The sequence below is a fragment of the Elephantulus edwardii genome, unplaced genomic scaffold (assembly GCF_000299155.1).
Source record: "Elephantulus edwardii isolate Elephantulus edwardi_28Jun2011 unplaced genomic scaffold, EleEdw1.0 scaffold00103, whole genome shotgun sequence".
Classification (NCBI taxonomy): domain Eukaryota; kingdom Metazoa; phylum Chordata; class Mammalia; order Macroscelidea; family Macroscelididae; genus Elephantulus; species Elephantulus edwardii.
The window spans coordinates 1,725,253-1,739,861 of NW_006399853.1; the positions used below are offsets into that span (position 1 = coordinate 1,725,253).

The 14,609-nt window shown below is 53.0% G+C and overlaps 1 protein-coding gene across 1 annotated transcript; it reads right to left on the reverse strand.

Annotated features, from left to right (window-relative positions):
• Window positions 1-4,145: 4,145 nt before the first annotated feature.
• Window positions 4,146-14,174, reverse strand: ZBTB7C (zinc finger and BTB domain containing 7C). The gene is made up of 2 exons (XM_006891698.1): window positions 12,954-14,174; window positions 4,146-4,797 (listed from the first exon to the last, which is right to left on the reverse strand). The coding sequence occupies exons 1-2, from the start codon at window positions 14,162-14,164 to the stop codon at window positions 4,146-4,148; spliced, it is 1,863 nt and encodes a 620-aa protein (XP_006891760.1). The 5' UTR covers window positions 14,165-14,174.
• Window positions 14,175-14,609: the final 435 nt, after the last annotated feature.

Sequence of the window (14,609 nt, forward strand, 5' to 3'; positions counted from 1 at the left end):
CTTTCCTCTGCCCAACAGACCTTCACTAGCCCTAAACAAACAACAAACACCCCAAACAAAACCCAATCTATTGTCACCAAGCCAAAGCCGACTCATAGCAACCTTAAAAAACAAGAGTAAAAAACATTGTTCTCCTGAGGAGTGGCTGATGGATTCAAACCACTGACCTTTCAGTAAACAGACTAACAATTAACCCACTGCATCATCAGGGTTCTTTTCCAGCCTTCAGACCTGCTACCCTTAAGTCTTCTCCAGGTGAAGAAGCAAGTTTCTTCAGTCTGTCTAGGGCCTCGTTCTCACATCTTCACATCTCTCCTAATGAAAATGCCTCTACTGTTAACACCCCAGCTTTCTTGACCAGAGGGGGAAAGCCTGGTGAGGGTTGTAGAATCCCATCCCATCTGGCCAGGACTAGATTTTACTCACATAAGCTGATCAGAAGCACACAGGAACCGGGGCCCGTTTAGGTCAGTTCCCTGTGGCTATCTACACCGATGGCACCATAGGACTCTGTCGCCCCCCTGCCCCACCTGAGAAAAGATGATTCTAGAGGTCCTCAACTGACAAGCATCTGGAGGAGTTTTGTCCCTGTGCTTCTTGCACTGGGTTATAGTCACCTATGACCCTTTAAACCGTGAGCTGGGCACCTCTCCAAAGCAACCAGTGTAGCCAAAGAACACTCTGACTGCACTAGAAGATTCTGGAAATGAGGCAAAGTCATTTAACTGTAGAGCAGTTCAGGGCAGCATTTTTATATGAAGACAAATGAGTTTGTGTGTGTGTGTGTGTGTGTGTGTGTGTGTATTGAGAACTGTAGAGTTGGAACTGACCCATAGCTGACCCTCAGGCAGGCTTTCAGACAGTTACTCACATGCTCTCTCGCTCTGTCCCTCCCTCCCCCCTTCTCTCTATATATAATTATATATGTAGGAACATGAATTTCAAAGCCAGAACATGAATCCTCCACATCTCTTGCCCAGCAAGATAAAACTGAGGCACAGAGGACTGAGTTGGCCAAAGTGACAGGACAGGAGAGGGAGAAACAGATGTGGATGCTGGAGGCCACCCTGCCTGCAGGACATTTCTATGTGACAGGAGGGCATTTACCAAAGGATTCGGGACCACTGACTGGTAACAGTGAGACTTCCAGACCAAGCAGTGCGTGGTGCAGGGGTCTCCAGAGGTCAATGGGGACTGCCAGAAGCCGCCCAGGTTCCGGCCTGAGCTGCCTTATTCTAGCCTCTGCCTACGTCTCATTCAGCCCCCTTCACTCAGTACCTGACATCTCCAAAGTACTCCTGGCCTTTTGAGACATCCTCAGGCTGTCTGCAGAGTTCTGATGGCCAGAGCCTATGCTGAGGGAGTTTGGGTAGGGAACTTGGAGAAACTCAGATGTACTCAAATGCCTCTATTGTCACAAACTCCAAACCTAATCCATTGCTGTTGAATAGGTCACAGAGACCCCACATTAGGTTTCAAAGCTGTAAATATTTACGGGGGGAGACAGCCCGTCTTTCTTCCTCAGAGTTAACTGGTGGATTTGAACTGCCAACCTGCCAGTAATCAACCTGGTAAACTATGCACAATGCCACCAGGGCTCCCTTATTAGAGTTGCGTAAAGTCAGGATCAGGGTGGAGAAGGAGCCTTAGAGTATGCTCAGAGGGGGCTGAATTTGAAACCCAGCTGTTTCCTGTACTGAGATATGGGGGTGTGAGTCCCTAAGAGTGTTCACCATGGTAAGAAAGGGGACCACAAAGGAGAAGGAGCACTGTGCAAGGGGTCAGGATGCCACCCAGTGCTCAAAGTCTTACATGAGAAACATCAACAGGTGGCTTTGTTACTGTCCTGTCAGCTTCTGGAAGTCACATCCGACAGAAGTGCGACTCTCAATAGAATTTAATCAAGTCAATTAATACTGTTTAATAAATAGGCCAGAAAGTTAGCTGCGAGTTTGTCTCGGCAGGATGCAGCGTGCAACCGAAGTATTGGAGGATTGTCCCTTGAATCACTAAGGCAAACTGTTGAGCATCATTTTACATAAAGCAATCACATTAAAAAAGAAGTTATAAATAGAAAAAAAAATGCCAAAGTTCTCCCACAGATAGGCAGGGAAATCAAAACAGGAAAGAAAAAATAAACCCTTTTAAAAACTGAAACAAAACCACAACAATCCCTCCCCCTCCCCCCCCATAACCCATTTGCTTCAAGTTCTTGAGCATACAGTACTTTGTATCTTTGGATATTTTACAATGTACAACTCCAAACTGCAGCCCAGGGGGGAGGAAAAAAAAAAACAACAAACACAACCAACCCAAAAGGAACTAACCAGTCATCTGAAAAATTGAGTTTATAAGAAGCCAGAACCTTTACAAAATAAAACAAAAGCCCCAACACCACTGGATTCCAATTTTTTCTTTTTCTCTCTTTAAAGTTTAAGGGACGGGGTGCAGGCATGGTGGCCAGTGGGTTCCAGAGTGAGTCTCTGACATGGACTGAGAGGCAGCTGCCCGGAAGGATGAGGTCTGAGAACAGGCTATGGAGAAGTGATCCACCCGGGAGGTCACTGGTGGAACATAGAGACGGGGTAGGCGCTGAGAGGAACGGAGTCTGTGATCTTCCTGGGCCTTTTTGTTTAGTGTTTGTTTCAGGGAAAAGAAGCCAAGGTAGCAGGAAGAGCTGATGTCTCTGGGATGGGGGCATCGTGTGGATGAACACTCCTCATCAGGCTGCCGGGGTACCAGAACCTCAGCCTCTCTCAACAAACAGAGAGACAGGGAAAGAGAAGACAGGAAGGCACTGGGCTGCCAACACGAGAACCGTGTGTATGGTGGGTGCTGACTCACCAAGCCGTTCCCACCATGTGGGCCTGGAGCCCCTTGAGAGTGGAGTGGAATGTCCAGATGCATCCCAGGGGGTGAGGGTGTCCAGATGGAGCAAAGGGGACAGTAACCAGCAGTGCCAAGCAGAGGCGTACCTACGGTGTGGCCGGTATGCCACATGGCCTGAACTCCCATTCAGGGGGCTCCACTGAGCAGTTTACACTACCAGCTGTGAGCAACCATTCATCAATTTAGACCTGCCACTGGGCGCTGTTTTTCTGTAGATAAGTCTCTTGATGCCAGGGCCCTGAGAAACTTACAACTTGAAAAGCAACACAGACAGTGGGCAGCAGGGCATTTGGTCTGTTTTTCATGAATCAGGGTGTTGGGGGAGACAGCACCAGATGGTAAATGTAGTGGTGGTCCCTGTTCTTTCTATGGGAATCCCATGAAACTCTGCCAGGATTGGGGGGAGGGAATGTGGAGGTGAGGAAATTGTAAAAGCGTTCCCTAGAAAGGCTTGGATTCTCCAAAGCAGTGGAAGAGGATGGGTGAAGATGCTTCAGCCGGGTCCCTGCACCCCTGTCTAGTCTGGCCACATTTCTCACCTGGGTGGTGAGGGGCAGGAAATAAAACAGAATTTGGTAAATCATCACCAGGAACTTTTGGAGTGCCACGCTAACCTCCCCATGACTCTTTGAAGGGGGTGTGTGTGTGTGTGTCCTAAAACATCTCTTGCCCAGCAAGATAAACCGAGGCACAGAGGACTGAGTTGGCCAAGGTAGATAGGACAGGAGAGGGAGAAACAGATGTGGATGCTGGAGGCCACCCTGCCTGCAGGACATTTCTATGTGACAGGAGGGCATTTACCAAAAGGATTCGGGACCACTGACTGGGAACAGTGAGACTTCCAGACCAAGCAGCGTGTGGTCCAGCGGTCTCCAGAGGTCAATGGGGACTGCCAGAAGCCGCCCAGGTTCCGGCCTGAGCTGCCTTATTCTAGCCTCTGCCTGCGTCCCACTCCCCTTCACCCAGCGCCTGACATCTCCAAAGTGCTCCTGGCACACCTTTCCTGGTCCCTCCTCTGTGGAACGGTGTGGCCACCAGAGGGACACAGCCTGGGAGCGGTGACACCTGGATTCCAGACCCTTTGGGAAGAGGCGCCACGCATTACGCACCAGCAAAAGGGGCCCCAGAAGGCCTGGAAAATAGCCCTGCTGCTCGAGTTTGTCCAGTTCCCTTTTTTTTTTTGTCTGTAAAACAGGTTCAGACCCACCAGGTGGGGCTGGGCGGGCCTGGTGGGCAGGGGGTGCACAAGGACCAGCCTAGTTGTTGGCTTCGGACATGGAGGCCACGTGGTTGAGGCCCGCGAGCGAGGGGAGACCGGCCAGGCCTGCGGCCCACGGGTCAGGCAGCGGGAAGTAGGGCCGCGCCGCAGCCACGTTCTCGGCCAGCGCGAAGGCCAGCAGGCCCCCCGCGTTCCGCTCGGCCTCCAGCTGCGCTCGCCCGAACAGCTTCATCTGCGTCTCCTCGAACTGCCGCTCCAGCTCGTGCAGGCTCAGCGCGCCCTTGGGCGCCGCCAGGAAGTGCTTGGAGGGCCCGGGGCCCGGCAGGCACACGGCTGCGCCGCCCAGGTGGCCGCCCACCTCGCCCAGCGCGGGCGGCACCACGAAGGCCGCCTTGTCGGGGGCCGGGCCTCCGGGCGCGAACAGCAGGCTGGCAGCCCTCCAGGCAGCGGGCTTGCGGCCGCGGCGGGGCCTGGCCATGCGGCAGCTCTGGCGCTTGATGTGGCGGTGCAGGTGGTCGGAGCGCGTGAAGCTCTTGTAGCAGAACTCGCACTGGTAGGGCCGCACGCCGGTGTGGATGCGCATGTGGTTCTTAAGGTCGTAATTGTGCACGAACTTGGCGTTGCAGTGGATGCACAGATAGGGCCGCTCCCCCGTGTGCTTCCGCATGTGGATCTTCAGCTTGTCCTGCCTGTAACGCAGAGCCATGGGTCAGGCTTACACGGCATGCCTGGCGCCGTTCCCATGCCTCTGCTCCCCCTCCCTCTAGAACCTGCTGGGGTTCCCTACTGCCGTGGGATCGGACCACAGGGATGGGGCCTTCCACAAACAAGCGTGGCCACTCACCTGGGCTGGAGGAATGCAGTAACGAAGGAAGTAATGAAGGAAGGCCTCTCTGCCTGCCCCCGGCCACCACACACGCTCAGAATAACAAAGCGGGCCCTTTTTATCTGGGGCCCATTTCACCCCCTGGCAAACAGGCTGTCCAGGGTGTATGGCCCCCAAGTCAGCGGTCTCCTCCCTTGACACTGGATTGCTCTGCTCACACACTACAGTGCCACCCTATGGGTCAGCCAAAGCCCCTGGTCACACTTTGGCCCCTGGGTTGTCGTGCCCTGTCACTCCTGGCACTAATCTGGGTGGGTATGAGGCGGGGGCACATCTCGTTCCAGCCTCCTGCACTGCGGTTTCTTCTCCCAAGCCCTGGGCTCCCTCTCCTCTTTGTCTGCAGACAATCCCAGGGTTTACAAAAGATCCAGGTGCAGCAAGAATGCAGCCTAATCTAGGGCAAAGCTCTTCAGAGTGCAAAGGGCTCTTATTCAGAGGCAAGGTATGGTGGAGGGGCGGGGCTCTGCTGGGGGTCTAGGAGCCCCTGTGCCAGCTGTACACCCACCACCATCTTGCTGGGTGTTCTCAGGTTAAGTTACTTAACCTCCTTTGCAGCGCTGAGCCTCAGTCAGACCTCAGTTCTCACTGCCCAGGGTGGAAGGAAGAATCAAGGTTTGTGTGAGTTATTCTCAGTACATACAACGCTGTTTTCTAGGCTGAAAGCTGAGCAAACCAGTGAGCCTGGGTGAGGTGCAGGAGAGCTGGCTGCAATCATTCCAGGCTGCTCTGTCACTGGCATTTTGCAGCCTTTCCTAACCTCTCACCAACAGGGAAACATTTTGTCCGGATCCTATCTCCTCCCCAAAGGTGGGGCTTGTGGGGCACATCGGGCCTGTAACTTGGGTTGGGGTATAAGGCCCGAGCAGATGTGGCATCTGTGTGTCCTCCCTACAGAGCCTGGTCTGATGTACACCTGCTTAACGTACAGCCAGGGCCCCAGCGTCTGGTGTTCCTGGTGTCCCCTGGCCACTAGAGGGCTCACTGGCTCTCATTTTCAGAAACGGCTCCTCAGGGGTGGGACAGAGGGAATTTGGGGTGGACAGTGGCAGAGGCCAGGAGTAACCATGCCTGCCTATGTGCAAAGGGAGGCTGGGGGCCCTGGTTGGTGGTCAAGAAGGGCAGGGAGAAGGAGGAGATGCTGGGTGGATGCTCTCGCCCACACGCCTTGTCCCTGCCTTTCCCACCACATGCCCCAGTCTGCATCACAGGTGCGGTGACACTCGTCCCCCACCTCCTTGTGGTGTCTAACTCAGCTTCCATCCACATGACTGGGCTTATGTGCGGGAAGAGCCTCGGTGAGCTCTGATGAAGGCCCCTCACAGGAGTATCTCGGGACTTGATAGAACACAGCTTGCTCAGCCCCATTCCCAGAGGTTCTGGTTCGGAAGGTCTGGAGTGGGGTCCGAGAAACACTGTTGTCCTGGGCGCCATCGCGTGAATGCCAGCGCCATGTATGTAGGGTAGAGCTGGGCCATAGGTTTTCCCTTCTAGAAGCAGATGGCCAGGTGTCTTCAGAGACACCTTTGGTCAGGTTCAAACTGCCAACTCTAGGCTGGTAGTAAAGTGCATAACCACATATCACCTATCTACCCTAAGTTCTTTGCTCTGTAAGAGAGTAAACTGAAGCTCCGTGAGGGGCACTTGCCAAGCCCACAGAAAAGCTAGAGGCAGGGTTGGGATTTGAACTCAGGCCTGTTGGCTCCCAGACCAGTGCTCTTTCCTCACCATTGCACTGCCCTCTGTGGAGAAATGCCATAGTGCCATCTGTACCCAAATAACAATGGTGCTCACTGTCCTGAGAGACATGTTTGGGGACAAATTCACCCCACCACTGACAGAGACACTGACAGAGTCAGGCTGCTAACCTGACTTGCCGGCCATGTGACTTCCTCCCTCATCAATGTCCGGTCTCAACAGGACTTGGAATATTTCATCTCCACAACCTCATGAGGTTCCACTGAGTCGACCAGGATCCACAGCAACTCTACAATCAAGGGCTCTAAGCTTGGTCTTATCCTGAGTCACCCTCAACATCTCTGATCTACTGAAGCCCATTGTTACTATCTACCTTGGTTTTGAAAATTTTAAATGTTATTATTTTTTGTGTGTGTACCATCAAATCAAATCTGACTTGTATAGGAGGAGATTGCCCTGCCTTCTCCACCAGAGCATCTGCTGGATTCAAACCGTGCACTTCTGGGATGGCAGTGCAGCTTCTTGCCACTAGTCTACCAGAGAGAGCTCCCTTGCAGTCCATCTTGTTGAGGGTCTCTCTCTCCTTCACTGACCCTATCTTTCCAAGTATGACGTCCTTCTCCAAGGACTGACTCTTCCTAACAATATGCCCAAAGCACGTGAGACTAAGTTTAACTGATAGGTTTTTAAAAATCACTATCACCCATAATTACTGACCTTCAAAGTCACTCTCAAGTAACATTGTTGTGTACTGACTGTAGAGTCAGAACTGACCACAGCTGCCCTATGGCAGGTTTTCAGAGGCAGTTAATCGCATGGGAGGAGACTGCTCATCCTTCACCCACAGAGCAGTTGGAGGCCTTGAACTATGAGCCTTTGGGATTGCAGCACTGCTTCTTGCCACAAGGCCACCAGAACTCCCTGTTGTCATTATTAGTTGGAAGATGCAAATATTAAATCTTTATCATAAAGACCCAAACATCTGCCAACTCCCAAGTTGTTTTAGAGTACAGCTGTGCTCTACTGGGGTTCACTGGCTGTGATGTTATGGAAATAACTCACCAGATTCTTTTCCCAGAGCGCTGCTGAGTGGATTCAAACAAATACACTATTATTCCAACTATCCTGAAAAGTTGTCTCGTTGATAGTGAAGAGGTGGAGCCCCAAGAACTTATGCAGAGGTGAGGGGCAGGTTTATAAAGTGAGTAAGGGAGGAGTTACCAAAGAGGAACATATTCTTCAATACAATCAGTTACCTACCCCAAAAACACACCTCAGGAGGTGGCAAGGGGCAGTAAAGAAGGATGAATGGAAATGGAGAACCCAGAGAAGAAAGAGGAAAAGAGCTGTTCCATTGAGGACTCTTTAACCAAGGTCATGAAACAAAATGAACGTGCATAAATTGTTCAGTGGGAAACCAATTTGCTCTGATGTGGAGCATGGTTGTTTTGCAGGCATTTCTTGGGGGGAAGGCAATGGGTTTCCATAGTCACCCTCTGTCCCTGGGGCCCATAGGCTAGGGCATGTCCAAGAGAGGCTCAGCCCTCACAGGACCTGTTGCTATCTGCTGGACACTGTTCATGGGGGTGAGGGCAGGGGTCCCAAGGTGAAAGCTCCTAAGCTGGTCTTGAAAGAACCTTAGCGATCATCAAGTTTCCTAAGAGTGCATGGATCTAACTGACTCATCTTCTGAGTCACTGGGGCCCAAGAACCTGCATTGTCAGCTGGAAGCTTCCCAGGGTCTTGTAAATACTGATCTAATCCAGTCCCTTCACTCGAAAGAAAACGAAGAACCAGAGAGGGAGGGGCTTTCTCAGGTCTCATTGTCTCCATACGACTTCGTCATGGGTATTTAATGCATTGGTTGAAGTGGGCAAGGTGCCAAACACACTCGAACTGAATCCAGTCCTTTAGCTGTTTCAGCCTGAGTCTTCTGATCTGTTGGGTAGGGGCTGGGCTGTGTAATTTAACTCTCAGGCGCTCCTTGAAAGTTTGCATCTGAGTAATGCTTTTGTAGTGAATCAGCCCCTTTTGACTACGGATAGCTGCGTTGTCGATCCGAAGGTACACTGTTTGAACCCACCAGTTGCTCCACAGGACAAGAATGGGCAATCTCTTCGCATGTGACTTACTGCCTCTGGAAACCTGCTGGAGGGTCAGCTGTGGGTTGGTTCTGACTCGATGGTACACTGAAAAGCTTCAAGGCTTCCCCCTCCCACCACCACCTGTGTGCTCACTTAGACCTGAGCCTGATGTTCAAGGCTTTTCCTAAGTTCAGCCCCACTGACTCTTGCCTGCTTCAGCCACGGGTACTGTGCCCATGGAACACGTGAGTGATGCTGCTCTCCTCTGGCCAACGTCAGGCCAACTTTGCCCACATAGCTTGGGTGATGCTGCCCTCTGCTGGCCAAGGTCAGGCCAGTGTGAGCTACAATGCCAATCACCAGGGCAGAGTCACTACATTCTAGGGTGATGCCAGCAAGTCTCAGCTTCCCCTTCTGTGCATGGCTGATGTTTTAGACACCATGCTCCGTCCCAAGGGTCATACCAGAAGCCCAAGCCCAATGACTGATAGGGGTTCACCCCTTCTCACCTGTGCGCCCTCTAGCACACCCCTCTTCCCTCTTTGTGTTTTCTCTCCCCAGGTGATCTGCCTGAAAGGTCTCCCGTTCTCAGTCTACAGAAACTTCAAGGTCAGCCAACCCTTTGCTGTCCTCCTCCAGTTCTTTTTCTCAACCTTGTGCGCTACCTGTGGCCTCAAATTATCTTGTCACCTAGGTGCCAAGGTGAAGGCCACAGAAGATGAGGTACCAGCATCTTCTTCTCCTGACCCTAGTGGATCCCCAGGTGCGACAGTGTCCTCTTGAAAGGCTGTGAGGCTAAGGTGGTCACGGTTCCATGTGCTGTTAGTGCCCCGGGCTGGGACAGTACCAGTGTCCCTTGCTGTTTGGAGCACTGCACTTGCTCCGAGGCTCCTTCCTGACAGCCCCTTTATCTTGTGTGTGTGTGTGTGTGTGTGTGTGTGTGTGTGTGTGTGTGTGACAGGCACACTGTGAGCATCATTTCCTGGGCTGGCTCTAGACCCACAGAGAGAGACACTCTGAGACTGGCTACTAAAGGCCTTGCGGATATGCAAGGCCGAGAAATGACAAAGGGTCAGTGACTTCATGGGCGAGAGGCAGTGAAGCCCAGTGGGAGCAGCAGAGAACGGAGGCTCACAGACACTCTTCTCACAAAGATCTTCCAGGAGCCCCTTGCAGGCACCCTGCTGAGGCCATTTATGTCGCACTGAATCCTAGGAAGCTGGCATTACTATTATTCACAAGAGGAGACAGGCAAAGAGAGGGACAGAAAGGAGTTCACAGTTTACCTCATCGTAGCAAAAAAAGGAATAGAGACACAAAACTGAGAGCGATCAGGGAACAGCTCCTCCAGCTCTCTCCTGTCACCTAAAGGGAAACTGAGGCCTGGAGAGGGGAGAACCAGAGGCCCAGCCTCCTGATACCATGGCCACACTCACTGTAAAGTGCCAGCATCTGCTGTTCACCTCTGTCCATTCAACAAGCAGCTTGAATGAGTGCCAGGTTCTGCTTCCTCCTGCCCCACATATGCTTTGAGCAGCTCTCTGCAAAGACGCTGCTCCACAGGGTGCATGGATGTCTGCGGAGTGTTTGTTATTGTCATTGTTGTGTACTGTCAAGTCCTAATTAACTCACAGCTGGCAGGTTTTCAGAGGCAGGAAATTGCACTGGAGGAGACTGTCCATTTTCCTCCCATAGCACAGCTGGTGGATTCAAACGGCAAGCCTTTGGACTAGCAGCACAATTCCTTATCAATAAGCCACCAGAGCTCCCGGTGGTCAGACCTCAAGCCCACTGGGGTCTCCAGGGCTCCAGTCTCCCTGCCATCTGGTCCGAGACCAGCTGAGTCACAGGCGAGCGCGTCTCAGCTTCAGTAGCCCTTCCCTGTGTGTCCACCTCACCTCGGTGAAAAGGTTCCTCCAGCACTCCATATCTAGTGAGAGGAATGGGCCCCGGGGCGTTGGCCAGCACTCCCTTGCTGTCCCTAACAGCTGTCAATCACAGTAATGCTTCCTAGACCTCCACCCAGACTTCTTGGTAACTTGATGGTCTGAGACAAAGTCTTCCTGCTGCTAATGACATCACATTATCATAATAAGGTTCCCAGAGTTGGACTGGGAAGATAAAAAAAAAAAAGAGAGAGAGAGAGATGGAGAAAGGCTGGGCACCGGCCTTGTCCAGAGAGCGGACAGCTGTTGGGATGGAGGCAATATGGCTGGCCCAGAAGGGAGGTGCTGGGAGCATTTGGAGGGAGAAAAGTTTAGGAAAAATCAGTCATTCAAGAGTCCCCTTTTCCAGGAGGGGGCGTGTCCTCAGAGGGGCGTTTCTTATGAGGGCGTGTCCTCTTTTATTCTCAGTGGTGGTGGCTGAGAGGGACAGAGGCAATGTGGGGAAGGTCCAGTCTAATAAGTGAGGGTTATGGGGCCCTGTCTGCCAGACTCTGTCCACTCCACCCGCTGAATCAGTGACCAAACCTGATACCAGCCCACTCATCCAGACATTCGTCCATTCCAGGTGTGACTGATCGATCAGCTCACCCTCATGCTAGTGACCACCCACTTGCCAATGGAGCGTGTTTCCCCCAAATGAGGTCTAACAGAACTGGGACCGGACAAATCCAACCTCATATAGTCCCACAAGTTGTTCTTGGCTGCAAAACTTTCAGGAGATGGTACATAGCACATCTTTGACAAATGACAGAGTCTATAAAGAGAAAAGAGGCTTGGTGGCTCAGTGGTTAAGTGCTCCATTGCCAATGGGAAGGTCTGCAGTTTGACCCCAGCAACCCTTAGGGGAGAAGGTGTGCAGTCTCCTTCTACACAGTGTTACAGCCGTGAAATCCTTCGGGGGCTACTCTGTCCCATGGGGATAGTGTGCACTAGAGTTGACCCAGGAGCAAGAGGTTCGATGAAAGGTGAAGGGCTCATAACACACTAACTTCAGGGCATTTTTCTAACAGCATAAAGTCAACTCTCTTCCTGACATGGGGAGCCAAAGAGAGACCAAAAAAGAAGAACCACCCTTTAGGGCCAAACCAGAAAATGATTGAAAGGACGTTTGGGGGTCTCTATCATCCTCTGGTGGCCTAGTGGTAAGAAGTCACACTGCCAACTGAGACAAACGTGGCTCAAATCCACCAGCCACTTGGCAGGAGGAAAATGGGCAATCTCTTCCCACATGGTTTGAATTACAGCCTCTGAAAACCCACTGGAGGGTCAATTAGGAGTCAGTTCTGACTTGACAGCATATAACAACAACAACAACAATAAAACAGTAACAACAACAACAACATAGGCCTGCAGTCCAGGTTTTGCCAGCTCTGTTTAAGTGAGCATAGCCACTACTTCGTCAAGGTACCCTGGTGATGCAGCGGTTAAAGCACTCAGCTGCTCACTGAAGGCTGGTCGTTTGAGCCTGCACACTACTGGCTAAAGATGTGACCCCTTCTTCCACAAAGATTCACAGCTCTGGAAACCCTGGGGGCACAGCCCCATTCTGTCCCTCACGGCTGCTCATTCACTCAACGGTGGTAGAGCAGGAACCCAGTCAGACCCTGCCCTGCCCTGCCCTGCCCTGCCCTCCCCTCCCTTTCCAGAAACTTCCCTCCTTTTCGCTCCCCTCCCGTCCCCTGTGTTTCCAAGGCCGTGAACTGTGGAGGGGGGTGGGGATGCCCTTCTTTCTCCCAGGGAGCCGCCGGTGGGTGGATTTAAACCGTCAAAGAGGCATGGCCTTTGGGTAAGCAGCACAAGTCCCCATAGACAAGGCCACCAGAGCTCTTTACAAGGTGGTTATGAGTTTGAATCCACTTAAAGACCCAAGGCCTGACTTTGCCTGAAGCTACTCTGAGTAGAATAAAGGGCTACCCCCTCCACTGGAGATGCTTAAACTAGGTTCCACTTAGACGTAAGTGGGCAAATGGGGAGGCGGCCAAGCACTGGACACTTCGCCTGTGTCTTAACCAGAGCAGTTTACTCTCCTTAAATGTCTTGTGTCTCAGCGTTCTACCTAATAACGTGCTTGAGAAAATCTAGTTTGCTCTTAAGATGTTGAAGAGCCAGTGTATCACATGACCCCCAGCCACCTTCTAGTGATGAATGTGTGTGTCTGGGACACAGGAAGGGCCCCTGCCTGGTCCCTCCCCAGCTTCTGCTCTCCACCCCCACTCCGAGGACCCCGTGCGCACCTGGTGAAGCGGACCTCGCAGATGCTGCACATGTACGGCTTCTCCCCAGTGTGGGTCCGCATGTGCCGGGGCAGCTTCCCGGCTCCCATGATGACTTTGTGGCAGATGGGACACTGCTGGGAGGCCTTGGGCTTTAGCTTGCGCTCCTCCACCAGCGGCCAGGGCGGGAAGAGGCCCCCCAGGTGGGTGGCGCTCAGGAAGTTGAGATAGGCACCATAGTCGTTCTCAGCCTTGATGGGGCCCAGCGGCCCCCCAGGAAGGTCTGGGAACATGTCCTTGAAGAAGTCGTTGGGGAAGGGAGGGGGTGGGGGCGGGGGCAACTCCTCCTTGTCCTCCTCCTTGATCTTCCGGTTCTTGATGACCAGGTCCAGGGGTCCACTGTCCAGGGGCTGCTCGGGCAGCTGGGCGAAGGCACCAAAGTCCCCTGGCCAGAGGTGTGGGAAGAAGTCCGGGGTGAAAGGAGACAAGGAGGGCCTCCTGTCGGGGATGTTGGCTTTGGGGTACAGGTTCTCCCTCAGCAGGGACTCGATGGAGAAGTCCCGGATCACCCCCAGGTGGTCAGGGCTGCCGGCCTGGAAGGAGTCGGAGAAGTCCCTGGGCGCATCCGAGTAAGCCTTCTCAGTCAGGTGGTCCGGCTTGGAAGGGCTCTGGTGGCAGGTGATGTCCTGGGGGTCTGGCAGGTTCTCCTGGTCCGCGAAGTCCTCCGTGTCCTCATCGTCCTCCTCCTCCTCTTCCTCCTCCTCCTCTTCGTCTTCCTCGTCGTCTTCATCCTCCTCCTCCTCATCGTCGTCCTCCTTGTCATCCTCCTCGCCGCCGTCCCCTCCGGGCTCCATGATCTCCAGGCACACGTTGACGATACACTGGATCTCCAGCATCCGGGCGGCGTTGAGGATGTGCTTGACGTTGGAGGCGGTGATGGTGAGTGTGGACGTGTAGGCGAACTCGAGGATGGCGGCCAGCGCCTCAGGCTGCACGAAGTCGATCTCGTAGACGTAGGGCTGGCTGCCTAGGGTGCCGGCCGTGAAGAGCTTCTTGAAGTACTTGCTGCAGGCCGCCAGGACGGCCCTGTGCGTGCGGTACTCCTGCTCCTGCACCACCAGGAGCACGTCGCACAGCAGGCCGTCCTGCCGCTGCTCGTTGAGGCTGCACAGGACCTCGCTGCTGTGGTTGGGGAAGGGGATGCCGATGAGCTCGTCAATACCATTGGCCATGATCTCAGCCAGAGCCCTGCTGGGAAGAGAGGAAGATCGGGGTTAGAGATGAACCATCTCACTTACCGTCACCCACCACTGTCCAGTCTATTCCCACTCATAATCGACTTCCCACTCGGCTTCTGAGGCTGTAAAGTCTTTATAAGAGAATGCCCATCTTTCTCTCTTGGAGAGACTGGTAGGTTTGAACTGCCAACTTTAGGGTTAGCAGCCAGTATTGTTACATGCTTTGTCACCAAGGCTCCTGGGCCATCTCATGGAAAAGATGTATTCAGACAAGTCCACAGATTTCTTTCTGGGGTGGCAGCCATGGCCCCTTGAGGGTGATTTGGGATACAACAAAACAGCTCATTGCCATTGAGTTGGAACTGACTCACAGCTGACCCACCGGTGGGTTTTCTGAGGCTGTAAATCACACAGCAGGAGACTGCCCATCTTTTTCTCT

Bases quoted from the DNA above. Each gene is read 5' to 3' on its own strand.
- ZBTB7C (XM_006891698.1), bottom strand. From the start codon at position 14,164: ATGGCCAATGGTATTGACGAGCTCATCGGCATCCCCTTCCCCAACCAC. The intron at 4,798-12,953 runs GTGCGCACGGGG...TCTGCGTTACAG, and splicing joins TGCGAGGTCCGCTTCACCAG to GCAGGACAAGCTGAAGATCC.